Source organism: Callithrix jacchus, chromosome 7 (genome assembly GCF_049354715.1).
Source record: "Callithrix jacchus isolate 240 chromosome 7, calJac240_pri, whole genome shotgun sequence".
Taxonomy (NCBI): Eukaryota; Metazoa; Chordata; class Mammalia; order Primates; family Cebidae; genus Callithrix; species Callithrix jacchus.
In genome coordinates this window covers 7357330-7372500 of record NC_133508.1, presented here as the reverse complement: position 1 = coordinate 7372500, position 15171 = coordinate 7357330, and the positions used below count along the sequence as shown (strand labels likewise).

The following is a 15171-nucleotide window of genomic DNA, read 5'->3' as shown; positions in this document are numbered from 1 at the left end:
CATGCATTTTGATCGATTTTCAATTTTTATCTCTTCAAATACATTCAGGGTAGATGAACAAACAGCTGTCACGTTCTCCCTCAAGTCACACTCTGCTGAGAAGCCTGGTTGTTGTGCTAAATGAAACCAACTTCTAAAAACCAGGAAAACAGACGAACAAATCTAGAAGTAAAGATCTTCCCCAATGGACGACATTAAAACATTCTAAGTAATACTTCCATGGTGTGTAGAAGGGACGAACCTTGTTTGGATGGATGGCAGGTACACCCAAATGTAAGATAAATATGGAGACAATGACCTGCGTCTCCTAATGAGGGCGCCATTGGAGGTACCACACTGAGACAGGTTAGAGGGGAGGTGGGGCTGTCAGAGCAGAAGCCATACCTTAGTCTGGAACGTGCAAAACATGTGCGTCAGAAACGGATGCTCCCAGGCCAAGGAAAGAACTCTCTTCTCTACCATCGTGCACTCGACGTCATCGTCCATCAAGACCACATCTTTCTTTAAGGCCTTTATTGCGAAAAATTGATTGGTTTTCTTGAATTCTGCCAGGAAGACCTAGAAGGAAGGGGAAGAAGTAGCCTTATTTTAGAATTTGCATTCTCACTTCTTAAAAAAGAGAGAAAGTCTTGAGAGAGACCTGTGTTGATGAGAAAAGGGGTTTCTTCTCCAACCCCCATCCATCCTGGACAGGCTATTCCTGAGACAAAATGGAGCACTTCCCTGCCTTCAGATATTATAGCAGTGTTTCATGCTATCTTTGTACTCTTTCCAAGGGTTTCACAAAATTATTAAGCAACTGAATTGGTTTTTTTTTTTTTTTTTTTTTTTTTGAGACTGAGTTTCACTCTTGTTACCCAGACTGGAGTGCAATGGTGTGATCTCGGCTCACCGCAACCTCCGTCTCCTGGGTTCAGGCAATTCTCCTGCCTTGGCCTCCTGAGTAGCTGGGATTACAGGCACGCGCCACCATGCCCAGCTAATTTTTTGTATTTTTAGTAGAGACGGGGTTTCACCTTGTTGACCAGGATGGTCTCGATCTCTTGACCTCGTGATCCACCAGCCTCGGCCTCCCAAAGTGCTGGGATTACAGGCGTGAGCCACCACGCCCGGCCCTGAATTCATTTTTAAAAGTGTGCCCTGCCCGCTCAGGGACCTGAGTGACAGTATAATGAAAATCCAGAGAGACAAAGTGCACAGTGAAGAAAGAAGAGCTGAGTCACAGAGAGGAGTTAATGTTCTTGAAACGTTTCTGCAGGTGCACACAAAAGCTTTATGTTTTACTCAGTTTTTCCAGGCCAAAAGAAGAATGGAGGGATATAGTTCTCCTTGTGTACTTAAAAAATAAACACCAGCCTGGTGTGGTGACTCATGCCTGTACTCCCAGGATTTTAGGAGGCCAAAGCAGGTGGATCACATGAGGTCAGGAGTTTGAGACCAGCCTGGTCAACATGGTAAAACCCTGTCTCGACTGAAAAAAAAAAATACATGAATTAGCTGGGCATGGTGGTGGGTGCCTGTAGTCTCAGCTACTTGGGAGGCTGAGGCGGGGAATTGCTTGAACGTGGGAGATGGAGGTTGTGGTGAGCTGAGATCACACCACTGCACTCCAGCCCGGGTGACAGAGCGAGACTCTGTCTCAAAAGAAAAAAAAAAACAAAACATTTTCTCTAACAGCATAGCAAAGAATTAATCATAGCCAAATGTATGGCACATAGTAGGTCCTAAAATGTGAATGATACTGGGTTCAAAGAATGACTTGCTCAGCTTCTTGGAGCTACCAGGGAAAGATTTAACTGCAAAGTTTACTTTTCCCTCTTGATTTCGTGGCTCTGATATCAAAGAACACGAAAATGTGAATGACACATTTTAGGGCCTACTATGCGTCATGCGTTCTGCAACCTGCTTTACACTTGCAACCTAATTTTATTATCTGATTGAATTCTTAGCTTGTCATGCTCTGCAGGACAGAAGTTAACACAACAACAAAATACTGAATTCGAAGAATAACTTGCTCAGATGCAGATTCTTGGAGCTGCTAGGGGAACATTTAACTCAAAAGTTTACTTTTTCCCACTTGATTTTGTGGCTCGTATATCAAAGGACACCAGATGGCATATGACGGAGGGTTTCAACAATTTCACTTTTCGCAAAGGATACAGCAACACACTGTTGGCAATTGTAAGGGCATGGTATTTGGATACAGAAAATTCTAGCTCCAGTTTTACTGCACAGACATTTCCTAGCTGTGGAAATGTGGGCAGAGCGATGAGGCCCCCTGGGCTTCAGTTTCCAATTACTGCATTCTCTAACTGACGGACTATTGTGAAAGTCAGATGAGATCAGATCTGGGAAAGTGAGCTCTAAATGATCTCTGAATCACAGTTGTTAAACTCAGTCATTTGTCATTTGTTTCTTTTGTTGACTTTTGCGAAAGGCTGAAGTCAGTGATGCTACACCAGTCCTGGACATGTGAGGGTCTAAGTTTAAAGCACAATGGTGCAGATTTGTGGATTGGTGGTAGCTGACTTGACAGAAGGGATGAGACTTAGATGAGAACTCAGGCAAATGAATGATGCTCACATCCCCAGAAAACACACAATTTGGGCCAGCCATGGTGGCTCATGCCTATAATCCCAGCGCTTTGAGAGGCCGAGGCAGGCGGATCACAAGGTCAGGAGTTTGAGACCAGCCTGGCCAACATGGTGAAACCCTGTCTTCACTAAAAGTACAAAAAAATTAGTCAGGCATGGTGGCAGGTGCCTGTAATCCTAGCTACTTGGGAGGCTGGGGCAGGAGAATCCTTTGAACCTGGGAGGCAGAGGTTGCAGTGAGCCGAGATAGTGCCACAGCATTCCAGCCTGAGCAACAGAGCAAGATTCCATCTAAAAAGAAAAAAAGAAAAAGGGAAAACACACAATTTGTTTTCCTAGGCGTAAAAATAGATTGAGAACAAGGGTGTAGAGGCCTTGGTGAGGAAACATACTTTTCATATAAAGCCAGAAGGGAGAAAAGACCAGTTTTGAGGTGTTCTCAGTGTAGTGAGAAAGAGCAACATGGCCGTCCCATCTCACTTTGATGCCTCCCCCACTCCTCTCCTCTCTGTGCATAGGGACCCAAGGTCCTGATGAAAAGAAGTGGACGGCTTTGGACATGGGGTGGGGAAACCTGGGGCTCCCAGCTGTGCCTTGGGATACTGACCAAGGCTTGAAGGTTTAACTAAATGTCTTTCTTATTAACCTTCTTCAAATGTAGAAATCCACATTGGAACAAAGAAAGATAAACATTTCACGAACGATTAAAAGTGGTCTTTTAGTAATTGCTTCTTTCAGTAAAACATCCTAAAGCCAGCCATAAACTAAGAAGCCGAAAAGGCAATTTCCATCTATATAATGTGCTTTCAATTTTTGGTAACAGGTTATAACTGTACATTAATTGGTGCTAAATTATAATGAAGACTTGCTGTAAAATTGTCTATTATGCTCAGATTAGCACCAAATGAGCCTGCTGTGGTTCATATTATTGTGGAAATGAACAAAAAGAATTCATGAATATCAGCTACCATGTGCGAGAGAGAGTGGATGTTGCCGAAAGGCAAGTCACCAGTGTTTAAATCCACACCCCACTGGAGCACAATATTATTCAGTTATGGCGACTGCTCAGTTGCATTTTAGTTTGTTTAATATTAAATAAACTGGGTAAGATTTCCTGCCAAAGTCTGGTGAGCAGGTGTGGTGCATAATGCTGCCTTTGGCTGCACAGATTCACGGAATAGTCATGTCTATGACTATTAAAATGTTCATAGGGGTCCCATCCGAGAATTTAAAACAAATAGGAGCCCTGTTAATACATGAGATATCCTTAATATCAAAATCACCTAAAAGCCTACATTCCACATCATCCCACCTTAAATCACTAGCTTGAAAATTTCCTGCAGTCACTGATAGTTGGTTATAATTTCTGAAATGGTCCCTTCTTCCTTCTCTTCACCTCCCTTTTCCTTCTTGTCCTCCTTTTCCTCTTTCCTTCCTCTCCTTGTCATCTGTGAGTGACAGAGACAACCCCCCACCTGCATGCATGGCAGGAAGAATTTAGAGGAGGGACTTTCTCCACAATTTCTTTCCGGGACTCTCAAGCTACAATTTTGTTATCGGCTTAATTGTGTCTGTGCTGAAGTCCCCATCCCCAGTACCTCAGAATGTGACCATATGTGGAGACAGGACCTTCAGAGAGGTAATTAAGGTTTAGTGAGGTGATTAAGGCAGGTCCTAATCCAATATGACTGGTGTTTTTATAAGAAGAGAAAATTTAATCCAGGTGTAGTGGCACAACTGTAATCCTAGTTTCTAGGGAAGTTGAGACGGGAGGATCACTTGAGTTTGAGAGGTCAAGACCAGCCTGGGCAACATAGTGAGACCTATCTCAAAAAAAGGAGGACATTTAGATGCAGACATGCACCACAGGAAGATGAGAGGGTGGCCGTTACAAAGCAAGGAGAGGGGCTGGGGAAGAAACAACCCAGGTGACACCCTGCTGGTGAACTTCCGTCCTCCAGACCTGTGAGAACATGAATTCCTGTTGTTTAAGCCAGCCAGGATGTGATATTTTGTCAGAGTAGCCTGTTCTCATGCTGCTAATAAAGATATACTGGAAAGTGGGTAATTTATAAGGGAAAGAGGTTTAATGGACTCACAGTTCCACATGGCTGGGGAGGCCTCACAATCACGGCGGAAGACACAGGAGGGGCAAAGGGATGTCTTACATGGTGGCGGGCGAGAGAGAGCATGTGCAGAGAACACCCATTGATAAAACCATCAGCTCTCATGAGACTTATTCACTGTCATGAGAACAGCACGGGAAAACCCATCCCCATGATTCGATCACGTTCCACTGGGTCCCTCCCGTGACACATGGGGGTTATTGCAATTCAAGGTGAGATTTGGGTGGGGACACAGAGCCAAACCCTATCACAGCCTAAGCAAACTTATACAGGTCTGAAGACATTTGAGAGAGAGAGAGAGAGAGAGAGAGAGAGAGAGAGAGAGAGAAAATCACATATAAAGCAAAACAACACTGTAGGCTTGAGAATGAAGCAAAAGAAGAAAAAACAAAATGAAACAATCACAAACACTGTGTGAAACAGGAAGTGGCTGAGGCACCTTTCTATTTCTTTGGTGCCCAAAGACATCAAACCCATAGGCATGTGGGGTGTATACTTTACAAGTAAAGGAGCTTTGGAGACTACAATGGGCCTAGAGTCCTTGGGGGTTCCTATTTAGAGATCTCTCAGGAAAGCTCTCTCTGCCACTAACACAGTCCTGCTGGCCCCACCAGCTTAGTTTCATTAACCAGGAACTTGGCTCATCATCCTGGAGTTGGTCTCCTGGGCAGTAGCTTACCTTGCCAAAACTTCCTTTCCCCAACATCTTGTGCAAGATAAAATCCTCGATTTTCAGTTTCATCTGCAGAGACGGTTTTTCTATGTTCAGTTCAGGTTCTGGAAGACGGCACGTTTTATCCACCTCATCCAACGGAGACTCCCAGGAGATTCCCTGGGGCTCTGAAAATGGAAGCTGGTGGTTAAAATGAACATGGAGTGATGGAGGTCATTCTAGTTACGCAGGGCACATGCTTTCTCTTCTGCTTCCCATGCTGAGGCTCCATCACAGTAATTGGAGGTGTTTAGAGGGTCTTCTGCAGTGCAGGCAGCTTTAATACCTCTCCACCTGTCTGTGAGGGCAGCACCCCGTCTGTGAACCCAGCATTTGGAATTTGGAGTGTGGACTGTGTCTCTTTCTCCAACAGATTGGGCAATAGTTCACCCTAAGAAACACATTCCAATTAGCGAAAGACCGTATATGCAAAATGCACAAGCACTGTTAATAATGTCAAATCAAGGACAACTAGGGATTTTGACCAAATTTCAGGAAAAAAATGATTTCCAATTGTTTGCATGGCTCACAAGCACAGTGGCATCAATTTCTACAAATTACAATGTGAGGGCAAGGAAATGAAATCTAGCAGGTATTTAAAAATCTGAACCGCATCATTCATCACAGAATTCAGGTCAACATGCTGCCCATGCTGGCCGGCCACGGTGGTTCACGCTGTAATCCAGTAACTTTGGGAGGCCAAGGTGGGCGGATTGCCTGAGCTCAGGTGTTGAATACCAGTCTGGGTGACGTGGTGAAACCCCATCTCTACTAACATACAAAAAATTAGCTGGGTGTGCTTGTGCATGCATGCGGTCCCAGCTACTCTGGAGGCTAAGGCAGGGGAATCCCTTGAACCCGTGAGGAAGAGGTTGCAGTGAGCTGAGACTGTGCCACTGCACTCCAGCCTGGGCCACAGAGCGAGACTCTGTCTCAAAAAAAAAAAAAAAAAATACTGCCTATGTTGATGGTTGCTGAGCGATCTCCTTTACTGCCTGGTAACCGTCTTAAATGTAACCCAAACCTGTCTTTTACATTTTTAAGTTGATTCAGAGAAAAACAAAAGAAAACTTTTTTAGAGTTTCTCCCTGCCTACAATTTTCCCTTTATTTTTAGATCCCCAGGTTTATCTTTCACACTCTTCCTTAAGTCCAAGGACAAAAGTATTTTATAATGTATGCTGAAACTACTCAGGTCTCAGAGACGGGGTCATATCCACTCATGAACTGCTTTCAGACAGTAGGCTGGAAAAACTGCCATAATGTCATGAAAGTGGCCTCGAGTCCTCCTCTTTCCGACCCTTAAATTTGAGTCTCAACGGTGCAGAGTAAGAATGTCTTCTGTGTCCTTCCCACCGTCACGTTTTAAGATAGACTTATTTCTGTAAAACCATTTGACCTTGACAGAATGTAACATGCTGAAATTCTAAGAAAAATATTTGCAGTTGTTCCCCCTAGAGTTATCCCAATTTTCTAACCCCCACCTTCTGCCCCTTACAAAGGTAGCCCAGTGTGGCTTATTTTGGTTTCTTTTCTAAGAAGTGGGGGCCTCTTAGTTGGTAGCTGGAGGTGGATCACCTTTCAGACCAGGTGAGCTGATAACATAAATCCAAGGGCATCGGGTTAGGGCTAATGGAGACTAAGGACTGACATTGATTAGATTGCCAACCTGGACAGCTACCTCTTTTTCCCGGTGTTGGTAAACATGGTGGCCTTGCTTCATTTTTGATGGGGCACGGGAGACCAATTTCAACTGGACCTTCTCTGAAGATCTGTTCGGTATCTCTTAAGCAGCGAGCCTAGATGGCAAATGGAGAATCAGACCACCCACCCATCCACCACTGATGGAACAACTCAGCCTGCTAACCACAGGGACAAAAGCCATTTAAAATTCCTAAATGCATAGGGTCACCGAAGCTCTTCTTTTCCTCGACATTCTTTCAGAATCCCACATTCTGGGAGAGCCCGTCTATTGTATTTTTGTGCATTGGCAGAACATATTTGCCTCCTTTACACTTTTCTGGGCTGACAGGATTCTCCCATGCTGCCTACGTCATTCCATCACAAATAAGGACAGTGGGTCAATAGATGGGAAAACAGCTGATTTGGGTAATGCCAAGTCTTACAGAGGGTTTATCCTTGGATGTGGGAATTCAGCAAATGCCAAGGCAGTAAATAGCAGGGCAAAGGTTGCTCTGGACTCAGTGTTCTGTGAGGATCCTGGGGATGATACTGGCACATAAGTGTTTTCCCCCAGGCTATTCTATAACCCAAATACATTCACATAAAGCTGTCAGTGAATCCTCAATACTTTTAATGAATTTGTTTCTGCATTGCTCATGCCATGAAGAAGTTAAGGTTTCATAAAGATCTGCATAATGCAAATGCATTAAATAAATATCTCGAAGAGGAGGGTATGGGCATGGAGATGAAAGCCAAGGGCAAGGCTGGTACTCAGAAATACAGGCTGCTACAGGAGGAGGAGCGGGAGGGCATGGACATCCTTGTGGAGCGACATGGCAGGAATGTGTTCACGGCTCGTGCTTCTACCTGTTGGGTGCTCTCAATCATGGCCAGCGCTTCAGCCATTAGCTTCTGGTTTATGCCACAAAGGTTGGCCACCTTTGTCTGGCATCTGTGATGTACGTTCATGCCACATGCTGGAAAGAAGAAGGTAGATGGTGAGCAGGAGTGGAAGAACCCCCTGGTGCTGGGCAGTGACTCTCTCTAGAGCAAAGACAGAGCCTTGTGGATAGGGAGGGAAGCCTAAGGTGCCATGGCTGGAGGTATTTGGCCCTGGTTCTCCCCGGTAATGATCCACATGTGGGAAGGGAAAGTGAGGTAGGAGGTGAGACCCAACTCTGGAGAAGATGGGGTTCAGACACAGACCAAATTGAAGACTAGCTAAAACAGGGACAAGGCAGAAGCAGCTTTTCAGAAGATGCCCACCTGTGCGCCATGTCGGTTTACTGTTGCCATGGCAACACCCAGATGTTACCACCCTTTTCCTAGGAACTTAATGTGCATGTAGTTAAAAGTAGGTTTAAATGTAATTGTTTAATTTTTCGCAGAGATGAGGGTCTCACTTTGTTCCCCAGGCTGGTCTCAAACTCCTGGGCTCAAGCCATCCTTCCACACTGGCCTCCCAAAGTGCTGGGATTACAAGTATGTTATTGTGCCTAGCCTCAAGTCTTTACTATAGAAAGGAATTTTTTATGATTGTGCTCCAAATTCCACATTGTCAGCATGACTCACATTGGCCTTATTTAGAAGGTGTTAGGTTTTAACTTGGGTAGCCCAAACTCCATTTTCTCACTCATCACTGTAACACGACGTGACGTTGTCAGCGAGGATGGAACATACGGGGATGGGATTCTACTTTGCTCCTGAAAACTGCAGCCACGTCTAGGCTTGCCTGTGACTTGCATGGCCACGAAGAAAGGCCCCCATCATCCATGACAAGGTCATAAGTCTTTGTTGCTAACCCACCAGGCCGTAACTCAATTTCTGGGTTGGCAAACAGTCCCTCTGGAAGACTATTTTCATGGGAATTATTGGGAGGAGAGAGAGAAGGCAGGGTAAAAGGCTGAAGGAGACCCTCCTAAAGACAACAGCTTGTAAGGAGGCAGAGGAGGAAGGAAGAGAGCTGGAGAAGAGGGTGAGGAGAGTCCAGAGAGGAGAATGCGGGCATGCGGGGTGAGCAGAGTGGAGAGGCAGGGGAGCACTTGAAATGAAGGTGTTGGAAGAGAATGGAAGGGGAAGCATATTCAAGGTAAGAAATGGAAGCAGGCACGAGAGCTGTGAAAATGTCCAGGAATCCCTGCACGTTCTAAGCTGCGCGGCAGCACGGCTGGACCAGCTCCTGCACGTGGGCGCTCGGGCTCCCAGGACATATAATCCGACCTGAGACCGTCAGAGAACCAAGAGGTGAGAATTTCACTCTTCCTGTTTCTGTGGATATGGCCAGGGTACTGGGACACTGTGTTTTGCCTGTGTACTCTTAATGAACTCTTCATGCCCTGCCTCTCCATGTCTTCTTGAACAAGGGTGTACAGAAAAATGTGTCAGTGTCCTTTGGGGCCAGGAAGGGATTCTTGAGGCTAATGTTGGCTTCCTGTGATGTCTGCTTTAGGTAATGACTTGAAAGCCTACCCCTCCTGCCTCCACTGAGAGATCACTCTGGGTTCCACCAGACATGTGGGCATGATTGGGATGAGGAAGGGGAGAATGAGGAAGATGCCGTGTTGCCTTTCATCGCGTACCTCATCGCTCAAAAGAGAGGACGTACATTAGTCAGTAGTACTGATCAAAATATGGCTGCCAAGATAAAATAAAGTGGCTTATATATTTCACAGTTCATCATAAGAAAAGCTCTGTGCTCACCCGTCATGACGACTCACTCCTACAATCCCAGTACTTTTGGAGGCTGAGGAGACAGGGTTGCTTGATCCTAAGAGTTTGGGATCAGCTTTGGCAATATAGCAAGACTCTATCTCCAAAAAAAAAAAAAAAAAAAAAAATAGACAGACATGGTAGCACATGCCTGTGGTTCCAGCTACTTGGGAGGCTGAGATAGGAGGATCGCTTGAGCTCAGGAAGTCAAGGCTGCAGTGAGCTGTCATCAAGCCACTGCATTCCAGCCTGGGCAACAAAGTCAGACCCAGTCTCAAAAAAAAAAAAAAAAAAAAGGGGGGGGGTGGGGGAGAAGAAAAGAAAAAAAGTAAAAGAAGAAGAAAAACCAGTTTATATGCATCAGGTGGCTCTCCTTTGGTGGCTCTAATCTCTGGGCCCTGTCCCTGTCTCACCCCAACCAGAAAGCAGAGTGCTTTGTTGGTTCCTGTGGGTTTTTTTTCCCTTCCCTGGTCCTTAATCCTAGTGTGACAGCATCTCAGCTTCTAAATGTTATTGCCTTAGCAACTTGGAGTTTCACAGCAAGAAAGCCCTGCCTTGTTTATTTTGATTTATAGGTCTGAGAAACTCCATCAGGAATGAATGGCGGGTTAGACTCTGCTGTGATTCCGGCCTTTGAGGAAAGACCAGAAAACAGGCAATGGCGGTCAGAGCTGGGCCAGCCTCTTACTGGGCACTTGGAGTCCACAGCAGTGGTTTAGGGATGGATTGCTCAAGAGAATGTCACAGAATTTCTGTGCAGGACCGTGCGTCAGCAAAATGAATGTGCTGGGCTTGCTCCTTGATGAGATGACACAGAGAATCTTACTGGCAGGTGCAGAGGAGGAGGGTTGGGGTACCACATGGCTACACCTGTTGAAATTAGGAAGGGGCAGCTCAGAATCCACTGAAGAAGCTATTGGTAGAAAGACCAGTGAGAGGAGAAACACTGTCTTTGTTTCCTCCAGGGCTATCGGATGACAGAAGGTGATGATGGGCTAGGAGCTTTGACCTTGAACCTGAACTGCTGTGCACTTTTCTGGGATGCGGGGGTGGGGGCATTGCATGTGCAAGGAAAGGAACGTAGTGGTTTATTGCTGCAGAAGACCACGCTTACAATCACAACTTGTCTGGGCTGGGTGTGGAAGTCTTCCCCCTCCATCCTCCCTCCTGTTCCCCAGAAAGCCTCACTATCCATCCCGCAGGGGGTCCAAGTCAGGCCATGCTCACCCCCCACCAGACTCACCGTCACACTTGAGCCCTTGCCGTGCCAGTCCCCACAGCAGGGTCCCACAGTGCTCACAGAAGGTCGGGCTCTTGTAATTGTAGACTTTAAATCTATGTGGCATGTCAATTTTGAATCTCTCCTTGTGGAACTGAAAGAAAGGCAGAAGGTGAGACCATGTGTGTATCCCCGGAGCCCAACTTTTGATGTCCTTGCAGATACCTTAGCATCACTAACAGAGATCATAATGAAAACACTGGCATTGTACGTTTTAAACCATCACTGTCACTTGTGGAGCCCTACAGTCATGCCTGAAGAAGGCAGGCAGCCCCCAGCAGCTGGAGGTGAGGGGCATGCTTGCCTTCTGCATGTAGCAAGCACCCTGCAGACAGCTGAAGTCTGAGGCCCCTGCACAGACAGGCCAACAGCTCAAGAAGAGGGCACAAGAGTTATTCAAATGAGCGCTAAGGAAGCACTGCTCCCATTTAAATGGATGAAGCTTCCCTTCCTGTTTTAATATAAACACTTCCTTTTCTCTTCAGTCCAGAATGAGTGCTTTTAACCTCTGGAAGATGTAAAAAAAAAAACAAAAACAAAAACAAAAAAAAAACACCCCCCCCGCCCTTTTTTTTTTTTTTTTTAAAAAGATGGAGTCTCGCTCTGTTGCTGGGCTGGAGTGCAGTGGCGAGATCTCAGCTCACTGCAATGTCTGCCTCCTGAGTTCAAGCAATTCTCCAGCCTCAACCTCCTGAGTAGCTGGGATTACAGGCACACAGCACCACACACAGCTAATTTCTATATTTTTAGTAGAGACAGGGTTTCACCGTGTTGCCAGGATGGTCTCAATCTTCTGACTTCATGATCCACCCACCTCGGCCTCCCAAAGTCCTGGGATTACAGGCATGAGCCACCACACCCGGCCAAAAAAATGCCTTCTTTATAAGAAACATCTCTATGGGTTTATTAGTATTATAGCCTAATATGAGACAAATTTTCACGCCTATAATTCATGAATTGAGGTGGCAAGAGGAGGGAGCAGTTCTTGCCAGGTGTGGTTAACAAATATGTCACATGCATCATCTATTACACAGGTGGCATCTCACGTAATCTCAAAGTAGCCCATTCGAAGTAGCTTCTATTACTATCCTCCTTTGACAGATGAGGAGATGAAGCACAGAGGTGGTCAGAAACTTGCCCAGTTCACACAGCTGTAGTTGGGATATCTACAAGCTTGGCAGTCAGAATCAGAGCCCAGCCAGTCTCTTTTCTGTCTTAAAATAAACAGGAAGGCTTAGGGGGATGGGGAGAGGTTCATGGCAGAGGGATGCTAGTGATAGATATATTACAGAATTTTTTAAAAAACAGTTTTCTAGGCCTGGTGCATCAGCTCACGCCGGTAATCTCAGCACTTTGGGAGGCTGAGGCGGGTGGATCGTGACCATCTTGGCCAACATGGTGAAACCCTGTCTCTCCTAAAAATACAAAAATTAGTCAGGTGTGGTGGTATGCACCTGCAGTCTCAGCTACTCGGGAGGCTGAGGCAGGAGAATCCCTTAAACCTGGGAGTCAGAGGTTGCAGTGAGCCAAGATCACACCACTGCACTCCAGCCTGACAACAGAGTGAGACTGTCTCAAACAAAAACAAAAACAAAAACAAAAAGTTTTCGGCTGGGCGCTGTGGCTCAAGCCCGTAATCCCAGCACTTTGGGAGGCCGAGGTGGGTGGATCATGAGGTCCAGAGATCGAGACCATCCTGGTGAACATGGTGAAACCCCATCTCTACTAAAAATACAAAAAATTAGCTGGGCACGGTGGCGGGTGCCTGTAATCTCAGCTACTCAGGAGGCTGAGGCAGGAGAATTGCCTGAACCCAGGAGGCAGAGGTTGTGGTGAGCCGAGATCACGCCACTGCACTCCAGCCTGGGTAACGAGAGCGAAACTCCATCTCAAAAAAAAAAAAGTTTTCCAGAGTTCAAATGAAACTTGTGGCATGAACAACAACAAAACACTTGGGTAGCTGGATTCCTGGTAAGAATGTCAATATTCTTGTGCAGGATAAAATGTTCTATTTTCTAAATGTTTATCATCTCCGCAGAAGTTTCTAATTCAACAGATCCTTTGGGAAGGTGCACAGCAAAGCAGCCTTCCTCACCAGCACAGCAGTCATCTAACCTTCCCACCATGGGTACTGGTCAGCATTGATTCTTTAGAATGGCTGTTTAGAATCGATTAAAAAGTGCTCAGCACTTATGATAGCCATGTTCAAACAAGAAAAAAATAATTTTCAGGACTCACTTCTATTCCACAGTTTAAATATGAACAATTAATAGGTCAAGGTCCAGGTTGGAAGGTGACCACTTCGAATCTTGAATGCAGGCCCAAATGGCTCAAGACACCATGGCTGATGAAGACTCTGTACACGCCTTCCAATACGAAAACCAATCAGCTACATGGGGTTGGCAAACACTTGAAAGGTGGTACATTAGAACTGAGATGTGCTGGACGTGTAGAGTAATACACACTGGAGTTTGAAGACTTTTGTATAAAAATTATGTAAGATATTTGAATTTTCAAATACCGATGATATACTGCATTATGCAGTCATCAGAAGAGCACAGCATCTTCCATGAATCAGATACCCAGTGAAGGAAAGGGTGGGAAAGGAAGTCAAAAGATTTCATAATGACTTACAGAGTAATAGGCATTGGAGACTACCGGTGGGAGGATGGGAGGGAGTGAGGGTTCAAAATTACCTATCGGGTGTAATATTTACTCTGCGGGTGGTGGGTTGACCGGAAGCCTAGACCTTCCTACTAGGTAACATATGCATATAAGAAATCTCCACTTGTTGGCCGGGAGTGGTGGCTCACACCTGTGATCCCAGCACTCATCCCGGGAGGCTGAGGCGAGTGAATCACCTGAGGTGAGGAGTTTGAGATCAGCCTGGCCAACGTGGTGAAACCCTGTCTCCACTAAAAATACAAAAATTAGCCGGGCATGGTGGCATATGCCTGTAATCCCAGCTACTCGGGAGGCTGAGGCAGGAGACTCTCTCAAACCCGGGAGGGGGAGGTTGCAGTAAACCAAGATTACACCACTACACTCCAGCCTGGGTGACAGAGCGAGACTCCATCTCAAAAGCAAAAACAAAAACAAAACAAGAAAAAAAGAAACCTGCACTTGTACCTCCTATATCCACCATTTAAAAAACTCTGAAATTCATGATGACAGGCTGCCCACATGCTAGCCCAGTTTCCCTCCTCCATTACGTAAAATATAATTTGTCTTCAGATTAGACCTCGGAGTTTGTTCTGAAAGAAATATTTTCTCAACCTAAAAATTTTCCCTGTTGTTATCTCTGACCTTGTAAATACCATGTTGCTGTATCTCATCGTCATTGGCTGTTATTTGCTCTTTTGCTACCACTTCTAGCTGGGGGTGCCACAAGGATTGCTCTCAAATAATTAACCTCAACTATGCTTTCTGGCCACTTTCTATGGGATTTTTTCTGGAACAGTAGAGCCAGGAGAATTCTTCCTGGTGCTCTTCTAACTCATCCTCTGGTTTGGGTAGCTTGGTAAGAATCATTATTGAAGATAAAGGAGTATTAGGGAGAGGCGTGTTCAGTGATAAATGGAAGGAGTGAAGTTCTGGTATTCAGAAGAGGTCATGGCTGCAACATTCGACATTCTGCTAAAAGAATTACACATCAAAGAGGAGTGTAAATACGCACCATGGTTTCTCGGCTATTGATAGCGGATCCTGTGCACTTCGCTATGACTTTATCAATACACTTCTTGTGAATTGCTGCATTGCATTCTGAAAAGAAAAAAATTGCAGCTTAAGATGTTCATAGCCTAAAATATAACCAAGCAGAAAGAATGATGGTAATACAACTGAAACCCTCTCACTTACGTCGGCACTGGTATCCCTGCTTGTTCAGGCCCCTGTAATAAAGCACATGCTGATTTATTTCAATGTTGGTATCAACATCGGCACCAACAGCTTTTAAGAGGTGAATGAGATCTCATAACCCCCTAAGATCGCAGAGCAGTTTCTGATCAGCAGCCCTGGTGTATCATTTGCCAAGAGTGTTAACAGAGTGTTTTTCATTTTACGGTGCTTT

At 45.4% G+C, this 15171-nt stretch overlaps 1 protein-coding gene across 10 annotated transcripts in view; it reads right to left on the bottom strand.

Moving 5' to 3' along the window:
• The window catches only part of PRKCQ (protein kinase C theta), a 139134-nt gene that overhangs the window by 48735 nt on the left and 75228 nt on the right, over window positions 1-15171 (bottom strand). For 6 of the 10 annotated variants that reach the window (XM_035306710.3, XM_035306707.3, XM_035306708.3 and 3 more), the window contains exons 6-12: window positions 14961-14992; window positions 14779-14864; window positions 11067-11196; window positions 7982-8091; window positions 7101-7230; window positions 5400-5560; window positions 385-558 (exon numbers count right to left, since the gene is read on the bottom strand). In XM_035306710.3, the coding sequence (XP_035162601.1) occupies window positions 385-558; window positions 5400-5560; window positions 7101-7230; window positions 7982-8091; window positions 11067-11196; window positions 14779-14864; window positions 14961-14992 (823 nt within the window). The remainder of the gene's footprint in view (window positions 1-384; window positions 559-5399; window positions 5561-7100; window positions 7231-7981; window positions 8092-11066; window positions 11197-14778; window positions 14865-14960; window positions 14993-15171) is intronic. The other 4 variants (XM_035306711.3, XM_078329355.1, XM_017974047.4 and 1 more) reach the window with 1 other exon arrangement.